This window comes from Thalia democratica, chromosome 7 (genome assembly GCF_965202585.1).
Source record: "Thalia democratica chromosome 7, ktThaDemo2.hap1.1, whole genome shotgun sequence".
NCBI classification, from domain to species: domain Eukaryota; kingdom Metazoa; phylum Chordata; class Thaliacea; order Salpida; family Salpidae; genus Thalia; species Thalia democratica.
In genome coordinates, this window is record NC_139171.1 from 51,065,787 (window position 1) to 51,088,040 (window position 22,254).

General features: G+C 25.8%; 2 protein-coding genes across 6 annotated transcripts; both read left to right on the forward strand.

The window, feature by feature from the left end:
• The first annotated feature begins 441 nt into the window (after window positions 1-441).
• Window positions 442-5,302, forward strand: LOC145840604 (uncharacterized). 5 transcript variants are annotated; one of them, XM_082947912.1, is made up of 7 exons: window positions 442-751; window positions 1,956-2,041; window positions 2,122-2,169; window positions 2,903-2,985; window positions 3,164-3,286; window positions 3,478-3,526; window positions 4,627-5,302. In XM_082947912.1, the coding sequence occupies exons 5-7, from the start codon at window positions 3,218-3,220 to the stop codon at window positions 4,986-4,988; spliced, it is 480 nt and encodes a 159-aa protein (XP_082804038.1). In that variant the 5' UTR covers window positions 442-751; window positions 1,956-2,041; window positions 2,122-2,169; window positions 2,903-2,985; window positions 3,164-3,217; the 3' UTR covers window positions 4,989-5,302. The 5 variants fall into 5 exon arrangements, with proteins under 5 accessions (XP_082804038.1, XP_082804040.1, XP_082804041.1 ...); XM_082947911.1 differs by lacking the exon at window positions 442-751 and adding an exon at window positions 1,744-1,887 and having other exon boundaries at window positions 1,949-2,041; XM_082947914.1 differs by lacking the exon at window positions 1,956-2,041.
• Window positions 5,303-10,716: 5,414 nt separating this feature from the next.
• On the forward strand, window positions 10,717-16,558 carry LOC145840752 (uncharacterized). Its single transcript, XM_082948080.1, has 7 exons — window positions 10,717-10,994; window positions 11,053-11,151; window positions 11,390-11,449; window positions 12,135-12,215; window positions 12,390-12,527; window positions 12,994-13,042; window positions 15,786-16,558. Exons 1-7 carry the CDS (start codon window positions 10,884-10,886, stop codon window positions 16,220-16,222), a joined length of 975 nt encoding a protein of 324 aa, XP_082804206.1. The 5' UTR covers window positions 10,717-10,883; the 3' UTR covers window positions 16,223-16,558.
• The last annotated feature ends 5,696 nt before the right edge of the window (window positions 16,559-22,254 follow it).

Here is a 22,254-nt window from a genome sequence, read left to right on the forward strand (position 1 = left end):
TCATATTTTAATAAAAAAATATAAAACAAGTTTTCAATGCTTAATAAAATAAAGTACTAGTTTTTGTTTGTACTGTAATTTATTTAAAATGAGTTTAATTTTTTCAAGAAAGTTTATTTTATGATCTAAACAAATTAGCCATGATTTAATCTAGACAATACAATTGATCTAGAAGTACAACGAAGAAGTCAACAATAAGTTTAAGTACCGAGGAAAAACTATAATTGCATGACTGCAATGTAATTTTTTCATGTAGTGAACTTTCTACTTATTTTCTAGAACTATTACGACGGAGTCAACAATAGTTTTTGTGGAAAATTGCAGAAAGTTTTTTTTTCTGTGACGTAACAAAGTAGAGAAGAGAGTAAAAAAAGAAACAAACTTTTCTTAGTAAGTTAAAATGATGTTTGGTTGGTGTGTGGGGTGTTGTTGGACGGAACGGGCGTAAGAGACAGTCAGCATTAGTGTAAAGTGTAGACGGGGTTTTCCAAACTTTTTTTCAAATTGCCCCCTTTGAAGAAATTAAAAAGGCTATTGCTCCCTCCAACAAGACTACCATTTAAAACACATAAGAATTTTTTTTTTGCTCTTCGTCTGCAACTCAAGAATATCTAGTGTAAGTTTCAAAATTTTAAAATCGCCCCCAGGGGGCGGTACCGCTCACTTAGGAAAACCTTGCTGTGGAGGAAAATTTATCGAATTGAAGTAAGATAGAAGAATTGACCTAGTCGTTAATGGGTCTCAGCCGATAGTTAGTTACTAAGCTTACGAAAGCCTCGAGTCAGTTGTGGTCATCTTTATACTTTTTATCTCATATCATTGTTTTTGTAATCGCATCATAAAAAGCACATTTAAGTTAAAACTGCTTTGTTAACATTAGCTTAGTAGTAAAATTGATACATTAAATTTAACGAGCGTTCCATTTGAACTTTTGTAATACTGTAATTAAGTAACCTACTAGATAATGTCGTCTAAACGCTTATCGATAGACGACATAAACAAACGTATTACAAGGTAGCAGGCTCGGGGAAAAACCCAAATTAATAAACCCCATAACTTAACCCTGACCGAACCATCGGTCAGAAGTTATAAAGCGCGTTGCTAAATTGATTAAGCTTTTTTTTTTGCTAAATAAGCTATTAAAAAATATCTATTTATGTTTACAAAAGCTAGTAAGTTTAGTATTTTTTTATTCAAATTTTCTTCAATCACTTTAGTCTAATCAGTTTTTGTAGAAGTTTTGTACTACAAACAAAAAAAGTATATAGTGGTTATTTGATCAGTAAGTGAAATGCACAAGTGTATAGTTTTGGAAACAAAATTAATGTTAAAACGTGCTAAATCAGACTACTGAATGCAAAACTTCAGCTAGAAAGTAAAAAGCATAATTTTGTTTTAGTTAAGACTTTTCAGGCAGTGATTTTGTACTTGTTAAAAAAACTATCAGATTTAGAAAATTTACAAACTCAAATCATTTTCTTTGTACTTGTATTAACCAACAGGTATTTAAGCTTTTTTTTTTATAGCTTGAGTTGTTCCATTATAAAGATAGCTTTATAATTATTTTAAAAACTTTATTTACATACTGCAGTTAGTAAAATCAAATCGTTTATAACTTTTTTTAAAATAAAAATAAAATAATGGAAGTTAACTGCATGTTAATTTCATAAGTCTAATATTTAAAGCATAAATAGTTTTAGAAACATTAAACTTATTTTTACTTCTACCAAAAACTTAGATTAATACAATTTATTGTATGTAATTAACGAAGAGATAGAAATATTCGGATAAATAATGACAGAAAACTTACAACAACAGCTTGTAGATCAACCAGCTGTTACAACAAATAAAGATGAAAAACTACTTAAAACAATCAAACACATAAGTGTTAGTGTTTAAATAACAAACGCGTAGATTTAGATGTAGTTTTTAAATATTCTTTTTACAGATTGCAGTTATTATTACTTCGGTCATTTGCTTTTTATGTGGCATCTCAAAATCTTTCATAGATTCACTATACTGGTTTTTAATATGGCTATTGGTTAGATTTTGTTATTAAAATTTTGCCATTTAAGTTGCACTTCTTGGTTAAAACAGCTAAAAAATATATTAACTTTTCAGCCTTTTGTTGCTGGAATACTCGGACTGGATTCAAAATCCAGTATGATGGTAAGTCTACTTTACACAATTATTACTAATAAAGCACGAATTTAAAATACTAATTGTCTAAGACTTTTTAAAGTTGATAAAACTTGCTGTTCAAGAATTTATTACTATTAATGTTTATCTTAAAGTATTGTTGCTTGAAAATTTCCCTAAATTCTTTAAGTTTACAGACAAAAGCAGTAACCCATTTAAAAACGCATAGCTCTTCAAAGTGTTTAAATATATTTAAACGTTAAAATTAGAGCTTCAAAGTATACTTAGTATTTGCATTTTTCTGTAAAGTTTCATAATAAAAACCATAAGAAAAAATATTAATGAATTAAATATTAAAAACTAAACATAACAACCAGTCAGACTGAAGCTTTAAATTATTACTAAGTGTTATGTTCATTAAACAAGGTAAAGTAAATGTTTTTTAAACCATTTTAATTTAACTCATAAATGCTAACAGGCTATATATAGAGTTGCTGAAAAGTTGGTTAGAGTACAAATATATTTTTATATTTTCTATTACTAACCCTTAAAATAAAGTTTGTTTACACTATTTAAATTCATTGTAAAATCAAGTGATAAATTTTATGTAAAATTATTTACTTGATCGTTCATATTTAAAAAAAAACAAGGAAATTTCAAAACTTAAAATATTATCAAACTACATCAGGTTTAAATTTAAAGTTTCTGCTAGTTCATGCTACAAAATAAGTTTCAACGTGATCAAAATTAAACAATTTGACAGAATGGAGTTTTTATTGGTTTCGCTGTGGTCGGAACTAACTTTCGGTTGCTGATATCGCTTTAGAGTGTTGGTGGCTCGTAACAGTGGGTTTTAGTTTAGATAGAATTAATTTAACAAGCAAACATTAAGTGAAAGCTTGGAAGTTTTTAAATAAAAAGATATTATATTTGTTATTTAAAATTAAAAAGCTTACATATATGTGATTTAAAAGTAACTAGTTTTAGTTTCCAAAAAGGCTAAATCTTTATTTTTTCTTTCTAGGGACTTCCTTATAAAAGGTTGATTGAGGGTTACGGGTTGGTATTTTTCATAATAATGTGCGCATGCGTACTGACCGTTTTGCTCATCACTTTGACTGTACTTGGATTCATGCGCTGCAGTACGGTCTGTAAATATTAAACTGTTTTGTTTGAGCAAAAGTTTTTGTTTATTATTCTGTTTTGTAACGAGGCTTTTTAACTTATTAAGTGCTATTTGTTGAAAAAAAAACAATACACTTTTACTCATTATGTTCTAGCCTACAAGTTGTAATTTTTTATTATTAAAGTTTAAAATTACCGTAATTCGTTTTGCAGCGAAAAACTAATCAAGTTGTATACGTGCAATCAAGCATCGTTCAACCAGGTTCGTGTTACGTTAAAAAAAAAGTATACCAAGTTTATTGTTTTTTATATATTTTTTAACTGTGGTGTAATGTAACTTTATCAAGGTTTTCAAAACCTCTATTCGGAAGAGTTGATTAAAAGCTTGACATGAATAAACAAATTGTATTTGTTTGTGATTCAAAACTGGTTTGTATTAAACTATGTGCACTTTAAATAAGTAAAACGTTATAGTGATGTTCATTCTTTTTGAAAATAATATATCAAAAATATTGATTTATTGCTTATGCTTATTGTAGAAACTAACAAATAAAACTAAAAATTTCAATTTACTTAATCACACATGAACAAAATTCAATTATCACGAAAATTCGTTTTTATTGTACACTTAATGTAACTCCACATTTTTCTACGGAAATAAGTAGAAAATAAAGAACATATCTATTTATTAGTTTAGTCTTGTATAAATTTTCTTACTAATCGAAATTAAAATTTTTAAATAAAGTCGACTTCAAAGTTTTAAAGATAGTTGCAGTAGTACAAAGGACGTAACAACACAAATCAAAAAATAGAATTAAACTGTTTCAAAAAAATTATAAAGTCATTAAAGCAAACAAAATTTTTAGACATGAATTCAGAAATGACAGGAATGTGAATTTAAACACAAAAGTCTTAAATGTGAAAACAAAACCAAAGTTTCAACTTTTTATGTTAAGATGCCATTGACAAGTTTTGAAATAATTTCCAGTAAAAATAATATATTTCAAAAGAAATGGGCAACAAAGAAATCGTTTATTCATAAAAAAGATTTGTTTATATTTTTTAAATGAAAAATTAAAGCAAAAAAATATTTTTCTACGAAAAAAAAGTTTTAACTTTATCTCTACGCTGCTATCAAACTAATAAATCCAGAACCGTTTTAGTAAGGAACAAAAGACAAGTTGTAGTAATTAAAATTTAGTTGATTTTTATGCTTAGTTATAAGCTCCTTCTGTACTTTTTACTTAAATAGAAAACTTTGTGCTTTGTTAAAGTAGCACTGACTCTACACATTTAAAAGTAAATGTATATTTTTAATACTTTTATTGATATTTCATATATATTAAAACGAAGTATTTTCAGGAAACTTATTCGTTCCTAAAAACCGAACATTTCATATCAAGAGCAAAGTCCCAGCTATTTCTAACAATCAACCTTTTTTTGTTCAAATGGTTCCAAACTCTAAAGTAATGGTTCAAAATAATAGTGATGTGGTTCCAAACGATAATGTAGCAGCTCAAAGCGATAATGCTGTATCCACGAGTGAAGACATTAAAGTTTTAAGTTCTAGTGTAACAGTAATAAAAACTATTGCAAAGACTTCGACCTCTCAAGTAAATGAAGCTTATGAACAGGAGGAAAGTAATAAAAAAACTTCCGCAAAAACAGAAGATAATTCAACCCCTACGTTTGTATCACAAGTTATTGATGCAATTATTGATTGATGAGTACTAACGGTTTTTTTATCAAAAGTGTTTTCATTGTTTTAAATAAGTGTTTTTTGATTGAAATAAAAACGATTAAGTTGTATTTTTTAGTTGTAGTTAAATTATTAAGTTTTGTTTAAGCAATGAAACAAAAGTGTTAACTTTTATTTTTGTCATGAAACTTTCTAAATGTTTTATTTTAACTAGTTTAACGATTTGTAGTTTTATAACAACAAAAATAGCATGTAAACAGCGTAATTTTCTACTTAAAAAAATGTTTTTATTCTTCTTAATTTTGTTTTTGTATTACTAAATTACAAACTGAAATTAACCGTACCAACCTTGATAAAATATAGTTTGTAAGTATTTATAATAGTAAATAATTAATTTAAATACAATTTAGTAATAAATTTTTATTTTGTATATGTACATATAAAATTTAACATTTTTTTCAACTAAAAACTTTAAAACTGAATAGAAAAGTAATGTTGTAGTTTACCAATAAAAATTATCCGTTTGTGTTTCCTAAATTTTAATCAAACTCTTTGTAAGATTTTTAGTTATACGGAAAGTTAATAGCTTGAAAAAGAAAATACAGATAAAACTATAAAGTGTTCAAACTTATAAAAAATATTATTTTGTCTGCACAAAACGCTTAATAATTTACATGTTCAAATACAGTTTCAAAAATATTTGAGGAATAACTTTCTCATCAATTTAAATGTTTATGACATCCTTAGGGCAAAATCAAAAATGTCTAAATCGTTTTGAAAATTTTAGATATTTTAGACTTAAAGATAACATGGTCAATGAAAACACAAATATATATATTTGGAAACAAAATAAATCTTTAAACGTGCTAAAACGAACTTCTGAATGTAAAGTTTTAGCTAGAAAGTAATAAAAAATAGTTTTCAGACAGTGATATAATGCTTTAAAAAAATTTTAAAACTGCTTAATTTTATATATTTATATAACCTAGAACCATTTCGTTTTTACTTATATAACTCGACAAGTATCTAAGTTTTTTGTTGTGACTTGAATTTAATTACGTGAAGTGTGATGGTTCCTGGCTCTAATGTAATGGTTCCAAATACTATTGTTGGTTTTGCTTATCTACCAGAGAAAGTTGATGTTCCTCCACAATATGAAAAATTAAAATAATGAATAAAAAACTTAAATATTGTTTGTTAAAACGAAATGAAGCTGTTTATCTTAAAGAGTTGATTGTTTTAATTAAGAAAAAAAAAATTACATTATAGTTTACAATCTAGTACATAACAGCTTTTTTTAATATTGAAAAATAATTAAATTAACTGCTAAGCAATTAAAAAAATATATTTTCTGTGATAATTCAATGGTGTTTTATATGCATAACTTTTAAAAGCAATTACTACCTGTAGTATTATGTGATGTATGACTCGATAACCGATATTCTTTAAATACACTCTTTTGTGAACTAGGTCGTTAGACCAATCATTTTAAACTTTTTTCTTTTGTCATTCAATAAACAGTATTAGTAAAATAAAAGTTATTAAAAAACTACAAAATAAATTGTGAATTAAAGCTTATTTTATAATATAACTGTATTAGATTGAAATTAAATTAACACTTTACTTTCTTTGATTAAGCATTTATTCTGTATTCGCCAAATTTTTTAATGTAAGTTCGGAAAATTGCGAGGTTTTTCAAAAATTTGTTTATTTTAAAATAAAAAGAGCTAAAATAACAAAAATACCAGTGGCGTCGCGCATGGTATTTTGGTTAGGGAGTGCTGAAAATTGAAAAAAAACCTTAACTTAAAACTTTTGCCTCTACTCGAGTTATCCCTGCGTGACTTACCCCTGCTCGAGTTGCCCCTGCTTGAGTTTCCCGTGTTTTAGTTTTCCCTGCTTGATTGCCCCTGCTTGAGTTGCCTCTGCTCGAGTTTCGCCTGCTCGAGTTTTCCCTTCTCGAGTTGCTCCTGCTCGAGTTGCCTCTGCACGAGTTGTCCCTGGTTCAGTTGCTTCTGCTCGTTGTTTTCCTGCTCGATTTTCCCTTGCTTAAGTTTTCCCTGCTTGAATTGCTCCTACTCGAGTTTTTCCTGCTAGAGTTTTTCCTGCTCGAGTTGCCTCTGCTCGAGTTGCCCCTGCTCGTGTTTCTTCTGCTCGTGTTCCCCAGAAAACGTTTATCGTTGCAAGGGGTAGAGTTTGAGACTGATGTTTTTTTACCATAAAAAAAAACTTGTCTTATTGTTCTCGCGTTATAGAGAATTTTCAACAACGATCGTGATTTTATATGGTACTGAAAGTTCATGCAGCTCCAGAATTAAGCTTTTCAACATTTTGTATTGAAAACACGAGCGTTAACTTAGCGTTAACTTAGCTTGATTAGCACTTTTTACAACTTTTAAAAAATGTCCAAACTTTAGATCCAATTATTTTCCTTATCTTTAAAGCTAACTAAAAATTTGTTTTTACTTTTAGAAAACGCTCCTTTGCCTTTAATTTTTTAAAAATCCATTGGATTTGAGTTTGAAATTTTGAGTGATGCCCCTTAAAAATTTTATTTTTATTTTTCTGAATTTTTACTCTAGTGGATGTTTGAGCCAAAATATATAATTTTATTTTAATATTCTCTGTTTGCTGTGTTCTCAAGGGTTGTTGTTTTTTTTTTCAGATTTCTAACACTTTAATAATATATACAAATACTGCCGATTGTAAACTTCAAAAACCTTCAATTTTCTAACGGTCAATTGTAGCAAAAAAAAAAACTTATTTTAATACACTTAATTATGCCTATTTTCGATGGTTAACGCTTTTTTTTCATCTAAACTGTTTTTATGTAATATATGACCCATGTACGTATTACTGAAATTATCATTATTTCAACATGAAAACCCTCATATTTCTTTTATGAAGGATTTCATATTAAAATAGTGATAATTTTAGTAAAACGTACATGGGTCATGTCTTACGTAAAAACAGTTTAGATTAAAAAAAAACGTTAACCATTTAAAATAGTTAACATTAAGTGTAATAAAAAAAAAATTTGCTACAGTGACCGCTAGAAAACTCAAGGTTTTTGAAATTTACAATCGGAAATATTTGTATATGTTATTAAAAACATTTTATTCTAAGGGGCCCCACTCGAAAATTCAAACCCAAATCCAATCGATTTTTTTAATTAAAGGCAAAGATGCGTTCTCTAGAATTAAAAAAAATCTTAGTTAGTTTTAAAAATAAGGAAAATAATTGGATTTAAAGTTTGGAAATTTTCAAAAAATTGTAAAAAATGCTAATCAAGCTAAATTAACGCTCGTATTGAAAACTTGTATACGATTAAGATTCACACAGATTGAGCTTGCAGCTCTAATTTTACGAACATTTTGTACATCAACTAAAGATTTTGAAACAAAACTAATTTAGCAGGGAAATTAACGACGGTCATGTGTACATTTAGCTGTATTTTTTGTACAACTATAACATTTAAATAATTTTAAAGCTTAATTCCTAAGCTTTGAGATATAATTATTTTAATTTAGTTTGGGCTGGTACAGCTGAAGCAGGGCCCCATTTAAAGCAGCGTGTTTAAAAGCTTAAAATCTAAAACTGAACCATTTTTAACAAATTTTTTCCTTCCTTAGGTGGAGCAATAGCTCCAGCATCCCACCTCACGCGACGCCCCTGAAAGCTACAAATGTAAAAGTATTTTCGTTTTTAAATGCTTTTAAACTATTGTAAAAATTTCTATTAATCTTTTTTTTTATAAACTAAATGTAGATACTAAACATACTCAAAAAAAAAACATTAAATCAACTATATTTTATTCTGTTCGTTTGTATTAATAACAAGTCTTTAAAAGCTCATTATAAAAAACATTTTAACAAATTTTTTTCATATAAGTTTAAATTACAAATTGAAGCGTTTTTTTAATTAAAAAAAGTTATTACTAACGATGAACAGTGCATAAAACAAAGCTACAAAAGTCATTAATTTTATGTTATAAGTATTTAATTTAAAAAAATGATAATGTAACTGTAAGCTGTTGTTTAAATTTTAGAAAACTATTTCATATAACTTTTAAAAAACTCAAAATAACATTACAAAACAATAATATTTTATTTTTAATAAAAGATATTTAAGAAGTACAACATGAAAACTATCTTATGCCTTAATTTTATATTGTCTTCTTAAAGTTCATAACAAAGAACTATTAAAAGCTGATTATCTATTTTGTTAAAACTTATAATTTTAAATTGATGATAAATAAATAAAGTTCATATTTTTATCATACTTCTATACAAAAAATGCATTAATTATTAAACTGCATGAATTAAAAAGCAAAACTTCTTTACTTATAATAAATTTCTCAACTAAGCTAATGTTACCCCAAAAAAGTACACGAAAAAAAAATTAAATACTAAAATAGGGTCCTAACGTGTTTTTGTAAACCTTTGAATGGTTATTAATGAAAAAATACAACTACGTTATAAGACAAAAATTTGCAACAAAATATTATAAGTTAGAATGTATTAAAATTAAAAGTAAGTAAACGACGTCGACCAAAACTTCAGTATTGAAATGTTATGCACTTTGTTTAGATATTTTTTAGCTGCAAATAAATAAATATTGCTTATAAATTAATTATTATACAAATATTTCCTGATGATAGAGAAAATATTAAAGCTATTTTCTTCTACAGTCGATAAGGAGTAAAGTATAGTTTTTATTGTAAAAGTTGTTGCTCATTAGATTTTTGTCATAAGATCACACAGTTTAAAATAGCTACTAAAAATTCATAGCAGTTTATGTATCAAGTTTTTGACAACTCGTTTTAAGTTATCATTTTCATTAGCCATCTATATGACCTTTCGAATATACAGTTTTTTATATATCAAACGCTTAATAAAAGATCGATAAACTGCGTTCCGCCTTGTAAAAATAATTTTAGCTTGTGACGATTTTTGGCTTAAACAACTAATTTAGCAGATTTAAGACAAAACTTTTTAAAGTAAAATTTTTAAAGTGTGCTCATTTTTTGCTTGCCAGTTAACTGCCCATTTTAAAGTTGTTTTCATTGCACAACTGTGTATACCAATTTTTTTATAATTCTGAAAATTAAATGTTTTTTCAGATATCGTAAACATTCAATGTAATAGTTCATCAAAAATAATTATCCTTTTTTTTAATTAAAAAAAAGCTTCTTGTATAAGGTTTAGAACCTTGACAACACTAACACCTTGACACCAAAGGCAGATAAAACTATAAGGTGTTCAATTTATAAACTATAAATTTTTACATATTCAAATATGGTTTTAAAAATACTTGAGGAATGAATTTCTCTTTAGTTTACATTTTTATGGCATCCCTAGGGCAAAATCAAAAATGTCTAAATTGTTTAAAAGTTTTATTTAAATACTTAAAGGTTATATGGTCAGTAAAAGCACAAGTCTATAGTTTCGGAAACAAAATTAATGTTAAAACGTGCTAAATCTGACTACTGATTGCAAAGTTTCAGCTTGAAAGTATTAAATGTATTTTTGTTTAGTTGAGGTTTTTCAGATAGTGATTGAGTACTTGTTAAAGAAAAATTAATAAACTTAAATATAGTTTAATTGCAAATATTTTTTAAGCAAGAACCATTTCATTTTTATTTATATAAATCAACAATTATGTAAGATTTTTTTTGTTAAAAATTAAATATTTTTTTTAAAAAAATAGTTTTTTAATTGCTTTAATTACTTTATTCACATACTGCAGTTAGTAAATTATATTTATTTATGAAAGTTTACTGCAAATTATTTTGAAAAGTCTAATGTTTAGACACTAAACAGTTTATGAAACACTGATTTTTTTTGGTCTTTACCAAAAACATATTTCAATATAAATTGTTTGTATAATAAACGAAGAGATAGAACTTTTCTAATAAAAAATGACAGAAACGTTACAACAACAAGTTGTGATTCAACCGACTTTGCAAAGTGTATCAGCTATAAAAGCAAATAAAGATGAGAAGCTGTTAAAAACAATCCAACGTTTAAGCGTAAGCACTTAAATTTCACATGCGTGATGTGTAGTTTCTAAACAATTTTTTTCTACAGATTGCAGTTATTGTTATTTCTGTTATTAGCTTTTTGTGCGGCATCGCCAATTCACTCATATGGTTTTCAATATGGCATGGAGTCTGGAGTCCAGTATTGGTTAGGAATGTTGTTTTGAAAATTTTCAACCCAACTTTAATTTTGAGATAAGTTAAAGGTTTCTTTTCATGAGTTTCAAATTGAAACCTGTTTAGCCCTTTTTATAAAAAAGTTAATTTAAGTCCAGTAACAAAGTACTGTATATTTATCAGCTATTAAAGTTTTTACCTTAAGTAATCAGTAAATTAAGTTTCCATCTTAAGTTTGATTTTTTGTTATAAGAATATTTTATTTTTAGCCCTTCGTTGCTGGAATACTTGGAGTATTGATAAAGTCAAATTCAAAATCAAATGTTTATGTGAGTTTATCTTACACAATAACTACTTATAAAAACACGACACTTGAACCTATAACAATAATTGCTTTTTATTTTAAATTGTTATAATTTGTGGTTCAACAAAGTTTTTTAATTATTAATTTTTACTATTGACGTTTGTGGAAATATTTCCTAAACTTCTTTGAAGTTACCGAAAAAAGCGGTTTACCATTAAAAACACAAATCTCTTAAAATTGTTTAAATTGATTTGACCATAAATATTAAAGTTTTAAAGCTTGCTTTAACTATGCATTTTTTAAGTAAGATTTATAATAAAAACTTTTAGAAAAAAACAGTATTAAACAAACTGAGCATAGCGACTAATTAAATTTTATTTTTAAAACTATTAGTTTTAATGTTATGTTATGTAAATAAGGTAAAGTATTTATAAACTTTTTCAGTACATTTCTTTCGAAAGCAAAAATGAAAAAAGGCTGTAGAACTACCGTAAAATTGTTTAAGTACAAATATAGTCTTAGTTTTAGGTATACTGACCCCTTAAATAAAGTTTAGTTATCTTTTCTAAACACTTGGTTGTTCTTAAAAAAACGCAAAGTAACTTTTACAACCACAACAATTTTTCAAACTAGATTAGGTCTAAATTAAAAGGTTATGCTTGTGTATTTAAATTTTTTTTTTTAAAGTTATCTGAATAAAATTTCAACAGAATGGGGTTTTTGTTGGTTTTGCCATGGTCGGAACTATATTTTCGATTGCTCTTATCGCTCTCGAGTCGTGGTTCGTAACAGTGAGTTTTACTTTTGATTAATTCTACAAGCAAAAAGTGTTTATAGTTGAAAAAACAATTAAAAGCTTTGGATATAAAAAGTCATCAATTTCTATAATCTTACAGTTTTGTGATTCAAAACTAACTAGTTTTAGTTTCCGAGAACACCTGTTTTTAGTTTAAATTTCTTTCTAGGTACCTAGATTTAGAAGGAGGATTAAGGCTAGCTACGAGTTGGGAATTTTCATAATTATATGCGCTTGCGTGCTGACTATTTTGCTCATCACTTTGACTGTACTTGGATTCATGCGCTGCAGCTGTAGTAATTGTAAAGTGAGTTTATAAATATTAAATTGTCTTGTTTGAGCAAAAGTTTTTGTTTGTTATTTTGTTTTATAACGAGGATGATTAAATTAAGCACTGCTGTTTGGTTAAAAATCAGTACGTTATTACTCATAACATTCAAGCCCAGCGGTTCTTAACTTTTTTTTCATGTTTTACCCCTATTAAAGATTGTTATCAAATTTACTTAAAATATACTAAAAGTGTTTAGATTAAAAAAAAAAAAAAATTAACTTTAAGCTTATTGAATACAAAAGATCATTAATTTTATTGAGTTAACTTAATTTCAAAAATAGTTTGGTACTAACTTAAAAACTGAAAAGACAACTAAGAAACATAAATTTACATAGCCAGTAATACAGAAAATTTACCTAAGGTTAAGAATCGCTAATCTAGCTTATAAATTTTAATAAGCTTTTTTAATAAGAACTTAAAATAAACGTAATTCTTTTTGCAGAAAAAAACTAAAAATATTGTATATGTGCAATCAAGCAGCGTTCAACCAGGTTTGTGTTACGTTTTTTTAAATTGTTATATTAAAGCTATTGTTTTTTCTTACTTCTTTAACTATTTAGTAATGTTTAAAAATCTGTATTTGGAATTATTGATTTAAAATTAACCATGTTTAAACAACTTATCTTTGTTTGTATTTTTAAACTGATTTGCATTAAGCTGTATGCATTTTAAATAAGTTAAACGTTATAGTATCATTAAGTCTTTTTATAAATAATATAGCAAAGTTATATATTAATTGCAGTAGGACTTTTTATGGGTAGTACTTTATGGGCACTATTTTATGTGTAGAATTGCTGCAATCAATTATGCCCATAATTTGATGTGATGTCATGAAAATTATGGGTAGTATTCGGTAGGACTTTTTATGGGTAGTATTTAACACTATTTTATGTGTAGAATTGCTGCAATCAATTATGCCCATAATTTGATGTGATGTCATGAAAGTTATGGGTAGTATTTAGATGTTGCTGCAATTAAATAAAAAATAAATTACTGTCTATGCTTTATATAAATATTGTGGATAGTTTTTTATTTTTAAATTTTTAAACAAACAAATAAAAAATAACTTGAATACCAGTAAACCAATAGTTTAATTTATTTGAAATTTTATTTAATTATACTTTGTAAACTAAGAGAATTAGTGGCTAGACTTGTTGAAAGGTTATGGATAGTTTTATTATGTAATATTAAAAAAAAAAAAACTTGAATACATTTAAACCAATTGTTTGATTGTTTATTTAAGTATTGTTTATGTAATTTATATTTTTTATACTAACAAAAGTAATGGCTTGGCACATTATAAATATTTTGGATATTTTTTTTATTTAAGATTTTTAAATAAAATAAAAAAACTAAAATTGAACACACATACACCAATTGTTTGATTTATAGTTGTATATATGTAATTTATACCTAGTAAACTTATAGAAGTAGTGGTTTGGCCTTATGTGTACTATTTTATGGGCACTATTTTATGTTTAGAATTGCTTCAATCAATTACTCCCATAATTTGTTCTAGTTAATACTTTTGTTAGTTTACAAAATAAAGTTTTAATAAATCTACAAAAAAAATCTATTAAAAATATCTATTGGTCTATGTGTATTCAAGATATTTTTTATATGTTGGTTTATAAATTTAAAACTATCCACAATATTTATATAAGGCCTAGACAATATTTTATTTTTTATTTAGTTGCAGCAATTTTATTGCAGCAACATCTAAATACTACCCATAATTTAAATGAAATCACATCAAATTATGGGCATAATTGATTGAAGCAATTCTACACATAAAATACTGCCCATAAAATAGTACACATAAGGCCAAATCACTACTTCTATAAGTTTACTAAATATAAATTACATATACACAACTATAATGCAAACAATTGGTGTATATGTGTTCTACTTTAATTTTTTATTTTGTTTATAAAATCTTAAATAAAAAAATATTGAAATCATTTATAATATACCAAGGCAACACTTCAATAAGTAAAAAAATATAAATTACATAAACATATTTTTAAATCAAACAATTAGTTTAAGTGTATTCAATTTTTTTTTCTTTAATAAATACTACATAAAAAATTTAACTAAAATCCTCAATACGTCTAGCCACTACTTCTGTTAGTTTACAAAACATAATTTAAATAAATGTAAAAAAAAATCAAACCATTGGTTTATGTGTATTCAAGTTATTTTTTATTTGTTTGTTAATAAAAAAAAAACTTATCCATAATATTTATATAAGGCCTTGACAGTATTTTATTTTTCATTTAATTGCACCAACTTAGTTGCAGCAACATCTAAATACTACCCATAATTTTAATGAACTCACATCAAATTATGGGCATAATTGATTGCAGCAATTCTAGTCATAAAATAGTGCCCATAAAATACTATCCATAAAAAGACCTACCCAATTAATTGCTTGTGCTTATTGTGAAAATTAATAACTAAAAATTTAAATTTACTAAATCACACAAGAACAAAATGCAATTATCACAAAAACTCGTTTTTTTTGTTTATACTTTTGTAACTCCACAGTCTTCTATGGAAAAAAGTAAAAAAAAATTAACATAACTATTTATTAGTCCAGTCTTTTAAGAGTTTTGTAAATATTCGAAACTCAAGCTTTCAAATAATAATGGCAGTTGTACAAAGAACGTAACTACACAAATCAAAAAATAAAAAAAAAATTCCCAAATAGCCATAACGGCATTATAGCGAACCGAATTTTCAGATATGAATGTGAATTTAAACACAAAAACCTTAAATCTGATAATAAAACCAAAATTCCAATTTTTTATGTAAGAAACCATTCAAACCACTATTGACGAATTTTAAAATAACTTACGATAAAAAATGCTATACTTAACAAATTTTGGGCTATAAAGAATTCGTTTGTTCACAAAAAAAACTTGTTTTATATTTTCTAAAAGCACTAGTTCTCGAAATAACACTATCTTCGAAATAAAATTGATAACGTTTTATATACATTGCTATCAACTTAGCAAAGTAAAAAAAAGATCTAATAAAGAGCTTTTACAACTTACATGTTGTAGTAAAAGTTAATTTTTTATACTTTGTAATAAACGTTTGCTGTAATTTTACTTAACTTAAACACTTTGTGCTTTGTTAACGGAAGACTGACTATATGTATTTAAAAGTATATATATAATTTTTATTACTTTTACTGCTAATTATTTTAATACTCAAAAGAAATATTTTCAGGAAACTTAGTTGTACCCCAAAACCAACAGTTTTATATCAAGAGCAAAGTCCCTAACAACCAGCCTGTTTTTGTTCAAATGGTTCCAAATTCTAATGTAATGGTTCCAAGTTCTAATATTGTGGTCCCTAGCACTAATGTCGTGGCTCCTAAATCTAATATTCTGTATCCTAATGTTAACGCTGTTGCTCAAAATGACAAAGTTGTGGTTACAAACGATAATGTAGCAGCTCAAAGCGATAATGTTGTGGCCAAGAGTGAAAATGTTAAAATTTCAAGCTCTAGCGTAACAGTAATCAAAACTATTGCAAAGACTTCGACCTCTCAAGTAAATGAAGCTTATGAACAGGAGGAAAGTACTAAAAATACTTCTGCGAAAACAGAAGATACTTCAACCCCTACGTTTGTATCCCAAGTTATTGATGCAATTATTGATTGATATCTACATGGTTTTTATTTTCAACAAAAAGTTAAAATTTATTTTACAATACTATTTGTAAACTTCAATTTAAATAAATTCAAACAAAATAAAACTTTTTAGTCTTTATGACATCTAAAAGTTATGTATAAGCAGCTAAATTATAGTTTTTGATTGCTTTGATGTTATAGATGTTGCTAATTTTTTGATTTTAAATAACTTAACGATTTATCGTTTTATCCAAAAAATTAAAAACAAACAGCATTAAAACTGCGTATTTTTGTACTTTCAAAAGTTTAAAGATATTTTATACTCTTCGTATGCATACTAATTCACAAATTAAAATAAACCGTACTAACCTCGATAAAGTATATTGTGTATGTAATTTAGTCTTAAAACATAAGTTAAAAACTAATTTTGTGTACATATAAAACTAAGCAGTTTTTTAATAAACACTTTGCAAACTATATTTAGAGTATTACTAAGTTTAATAAGATTTTAAAATTAAATTTTTATCATAATCTAAATTTAAGATTGTACCAACTTGATTACTAAATTTTCTTAGATATACTTTTATAAGTGTTACAAGTATCAAAGAATAAAACACATTATTAATACCTATTGTAAACCATGTTATACTTAAAAAATAACTTTATTTACGGTCCTAAAAATACTAGTCTGAAGTTATTAAAAAATTGTTTGTTTGTTAAATAAAAGCTATTAATAGTTTTTACTATATTGGCAGCTTCCACATAAGCCCTTTTTTACAGCAATAAAAACTAGCGTTGAAATACTTAAGCTAACCTAGCAGTTTAAGAATTAAAACTAGACATATAGATTCTTATTGAATACAATTTGTTTTCAATCAATTTTTCACAATTACTTATTAATAAAAAACGAGCAGTTTTAATAAATGTTACATCGATACTAATTTAAGCTAAGTTTAAGTATTATATTCTAGTCAACTAATTTTCTAAATAGATGATTATTTTTTAATTCAAAAAACAATCGTTACAAACAAACTTATTTAAGTTGCCCATATAGTAAACTAATAAAATTTAATTAATTTTTCTACTAAACAATTACAATAAAAATTAGAGAAAAATTTTTTTAAGGAAATGTGTTGCTTTATTAATTTCTCCACTTTTTTTAATTAAGAAATAATTTCATATTTTGTCTAAATTCCGTGAAAAAAGATTGAATTAGTTAATTATTTTCAAAATAAATTCTTTATTAGTTTGCTTAAAAATTATATTTATTTAGCAAGTTTTTTTCAGAACTAATGGTTGTTTTAGAACCATAAACATACTTGAAAATATGATTCTTCAAGTTTTTGAAAAACCTATATTATTTACGTTGGAAACTTAACAAAACGCTTTACACTATTTTTTCATAAGTTTTCGACGTTTTCCTGTGCTTGTTTGATAACTAAACACTTAGTCTTAAAATATTTAAGCTCTTAAAAAAAGTTGTTAAAAACAGCAAATAAACTTTTGCGTTTAGAAGTTTATTTTAACAAATACTTACTTTTTTTCATAAGCTGGGAAATCAGCTACTAAATAGACACAATTAAGGTTACAAGTTTAATAAGTTGGAACTTGATAAAGTAAAATAGGCATTGAATATATAACAAAAAAAATATTTTCATCCTTTGTATGTATATATTTAAAGTATTTAAATTTAAACAAAGTTTTTTAAATATTGACAAAAGTTATACAGAAATGGAGCAAAAATGCATCGAATAAAAAACGGTCAATGACTAAAAAAGGACAAAAAATTAAATGAGGTTTTTAAACATTTGATTAGAACTAAGATTAGCTTGTATACATATTTAACACCTTCATTCATAATTGCAACAAAAAAGTATCCAAGCCTAACAAGGCGAGTTTCGTTAAATGAATGTTCTGTACCATATCAAGCGAAGGTAAGAGAAGCAGGCAATGTTGATGATGAACAGAATTCCGGCACTGCACCAGTAAGCAATGAAGCTCCACATGTAAACCAGATTGCCGTGATCTAGTGTGGGACGTCCACAAGCCCAACCCGCTTATTTGAAGAACAGGTGAAGTTTCATATCGTAAAATGTAAACAATACATCTAGATCGCATATGAAAAAGAATCGTTATTATTGGTGTTCTCTAACAAAAAAAATCATATTCATAAAAATATACCAACAAATTTCCATTGAAACTCATGTAATATGAAAAAAAGTAATAGAAAAATACTTTGCTTGGATAAAACAAACCTGCCAGTACATATAGAGCAGTGAAAATTAATGCTTTTTTCTTACTGGGGATTTTTTTAGCGCTATATGTAACTGCCCATGCAAAAAATCCAACAATGATCGCGGAGACCAGAAGAACCCTTGAAGCAATGATTTCCGGGTCTGATGCTGGAAAAGCATTTTAAATGTAAAAATATTGGTCAAGGTAAAGAATATCGGTCAAGGTAAAGTAAAAGATTTGGTTGACTTTAAATTAGTTATTTGCTACTAAACATACGAACACAGCCGTTAACATTTTTAAAAATTCGAAAACTTTTTTATGAAACAAAGTTAAACGAATCGATGTTAACAAAATAAAATCTCTTTAACTTAAAACTTTTTAATAAAAACTTTAAATAGTAATTAAGTGAACACTTTAGTAGATTGCAATCGTTAAACTAAATCATTGCTTTCGTAATATCTGATATCTGCAACAACACTTTAATTTATTTGCATCAAGGATGTACTCACTATACTACCATGCTTTTAAACTTTCTTACTTTCAAATCACAATTTCTTACTTTCAAATTTTGTGCATTTTGGAGTGCAACTTGTAAAAAGTCCAAAAGTCGAGTTGGTCCCTTCCACGGCGACCCACGAGCCGTTGGTGAGCGGCCAAGCTGAAAACCCTAAACTCACCAACCCCGAAAAACCAATCGACCATAAGATGCAGTCGGCCATTTTGATATTTAAAAATTGTTGTTTTATAAGAGTAATTTGTTCAAGTTGTCTAAAAGTAAGAAGTTAACGATTATTTGAAAAAAAATAAGACTGAACTTGTAATTTTACAAATGTTTGAGAGTTTTATGATATACAGACTGTTGAATAATTTATTTAGTATAAATTTAAAAAGTTTTTACAAAGTCAAATACGATAATAGTGTTAAGAAAAGTTACAATGTTTTATATTATGCACAAATTTTTGTTGCTAAAAGTATGTAGCTTAACTAATAAAGGAAATTTTAATTATTAGTTATTTTTATTTGGTGATCTGCTTCATAAAAAAACTGATATATAATCGCAATTATAAATCTATTTTAAATTAATTCTTTAACCGGTTCTTTTTTGATATGTATTCTCTACAAACAAAAAAGTAAACAAACAAGATAAAATTTAAATACGTACGCATTTATTAGAAATAATAATTATTTGCTTTAATAACTTATTTTTTTAACAACTTTATAGCACATGTTCATCAAACAGGATTTATACTTCCAAATGGACTTTACTATGCTACAGAAAGTGTTAACCAAAAACATAATTATTGACTGACCTTTATAAGTGATACTAACAAAACTTAATGATAAAAGTAAAATTAAAATAGATAGATATTTTAAATTAGAACTAACAAAGAGCATTAGTAGTAAGTTTATTTATACAATGCTTTGATTATTAAAACGTTATACAGTTTAACTAATACTTTTGTGTATTGTAGAAAAAGATAAAAGAGTTTTCTTCGAATTATTAAAAAGTAATTGTTTTCCTATCTGTCTAAAATTATACATAAGTTTATCTAAAGGAATTTTAAAAGAATTAATAGTTATTATCTTATCGATAACCAAAAGGTTCTTCGTGCACTAGGTCTTAAGACCAAATTTTTTGAGCGTCTTAATTTTCGTTTAATAAACCATATATCGTTTAAACAAAAGCTTGACCTAAGAATATTTACCTAAAAAAATCAATAGTAAAGCACTTACAAATGAAAAATGTTTAGGTTTATGTAAAAGTACTTAAGTTATTTAAAAATTTTTGTTTTTCATGAACAGTCTTCCTTATTTCTAGTTGTGTTACTATATGAAGCTTTTTTTTTTTCAAAGTTATAAGATTTAAAATAAAGTTATTATGTGGTTTTTAATAATACTATTTCAATTTAAGCTCTTAACTTATTTAAACGAAAAATTGTTATTTGAAAACAAAAAAAAAAAAAACACATCTTAAACAGTATACAAACTTTCTTTTTCAATTAATTTTTACTAAACCAAATAATTATTCAAAACTTTTACTGCCTATGAGTAAAGCTCAATTATGTGCTGTTATGAACAGCAAAACTTAACGCGTGACGTATTTTTTTTCAGTTCATGCTGTTTACGCATATTTTTGCTTGGAAATCACAAAAAGTTATTTCATAAATTTATATTCTCTGCAGATCAAACTTTCTAATTCATCGAAAAAATAAGTAATCTATTTTTTTATGTTTTTTTAAGTGTAAATATAAAAGAAGAGAAGCTAAAGTGAACCAAGTTTAATATTCAAGCAAAAACTATAAAACATAATTCTCAATTTTTTAGGTATGTAAATTAATTTTGATTATTTACAATAACTATTGTTTTTTATATTAAATCTTTCAAAATTTTGTTCTTAACCTTTACTTTGAATACACCTGAATTTTGTTTAAAAGCTTAATTTAAGAGCGAAAATGACATCATCTTTTTTTTTGTGAATTTAGTAAGTTTTTTTAGGATAATAAAAAAATAGAATACTTGGAAAATTTATAAGCTTCTTATTTAAATTAATTAATTATAGCTTCTATTATAACTAATTTGTAATATTATAATTACCTTATGATTTATAATACTATTTTATAGTTTGTTATTATAACTTTAGCTTCAGTATTGATGAACTACCTTAGTATGTACTTTTTAAAACAGCTACCTTTTATAAACCACTTTTCAGTTTTTTATCAAACAGGCATGTTTTTAAATTAACAGTAATTTCCATGATACTTGAATATAAAATTAGAAACATGTTACATACATTCAAATCCATATCTGCATTCGTTAATTGTATAAACAATACAATAGGTTTACAATAGATAAATAAGTTTTAACAATAAGTAGTGTGTTTTAGATAAAATTAAAAAACAATTTGCTTTTTATTTTGTGGTATGTCAATTACAGTTTTTAAGAAAATTATTTGATGCCTTAATTGTTTCTTGTGTAAATTCGTCAGTAAAAAACTCACGTTAGTAAAAACTAAATTACCTTTTTGTTAATAAATAATCACTTAACAGTTGTATTTATTTAATGTAATTATGAAACTTAAAAACATATTTCTGAATGGTAATGGTTATCTTTTGTATAGTAATTTCGTTTTTTATTTAAATGCATTAGTGTATTCAAAGTAATTAAACAAGATCTTTAGTTAGCTCAGTACAAAAGTTATAAGTCAATGGTTTTTTTTTGCAATGAATTAACTTTCTATTAATAGGGTCAAAATTTTATTAATATTTAGATACCGTTGCTGCTTTAAAACCTCCGAGTTTTAAAAAAGCAGTCTATTTTATTTCAGTTACTTAAGCCTGTATTATCCTGACTCGCCTATCTGACCTGAAATTTTGTGGTTACAATGTTAAAGTTAAACAAGCTAAATAAAAAATAAACTTTTAAAACTAGTAAATACATTAAGCACTTTTTCTGAAATCTATTATTGCCAATATTGATTTTGGAAATCACAGTCTATTATGAGCAAAACACCGTTCTATATTTTGTTGATGTTAAGATTTATGTTCTGTTTTCTACCAAGTAAATAGTCAAGTTGCATAAACTTGCTAAATAACATATTAGAAGGACCAAAATAGTTTTATAACCCTAAACTAACTCTTTTGTATTACCACAAACTAGTAAAAGCATAATAAAGTACTTATGTTCTTGATAAAAAAAGTTCTATAATTTTATAGGTTTATTACCGTACTTTGACAAAAAATCCGAGTGTAAAGTTGTTTTTAAAAAGCTAAAACGTAACAACTGAGGTTTATTTTAAGTATTTTTCTAGAAAGAGCATTTAGAAACATT

Excerpts from the sequence above, each read along its gene's own strand:
- LOC145840604 (XM_082947912.1), top strand. The coding sequence starts at position 3,218 with ATGTGCGCATGCGTACTGACCGTTTTGCTCATCACTTTGACTGTACTT. Across the intron at positions 3,287-3,477 it reads GATTCATGCGCTGCAGTACG|CGAAAAACTAATCAAGTTGT; the intron begins GTCTGTAAATAT and ends TTCGTTTTGCAG. Across the intron at positions 3,527-4,626 it reads ATCAAGCATCGTTCAACCAG|GAAACTTATTCGTTCCTAAA; the intron begins GTTCGTGTTACG and ends AAGTATTTTCAG.
- LOC145840752 (XM_082948080.1), top strand. The coding sequence starts at position 10,884 with ATGACAGAAACGTTACAACAACAAGTTGTGATTCAACCGACTTTGCAA. Across the intron at positions 11,450-12,134 it reads ATTCAAAATCAAATGTTTAT|AATGGGGTTTTTGTTGGTTT; the intron begins GTGAGTTTATCT and ends AAATTTCAACAG. Across the intron at positions 12,528-12,993 it reads GCAGCTGTAGTAATTGTAAA|AAAAAAACTAAAAATATTGT; the intron begins GTGAGTTTATAA and ends TTCTTTTTGCAG.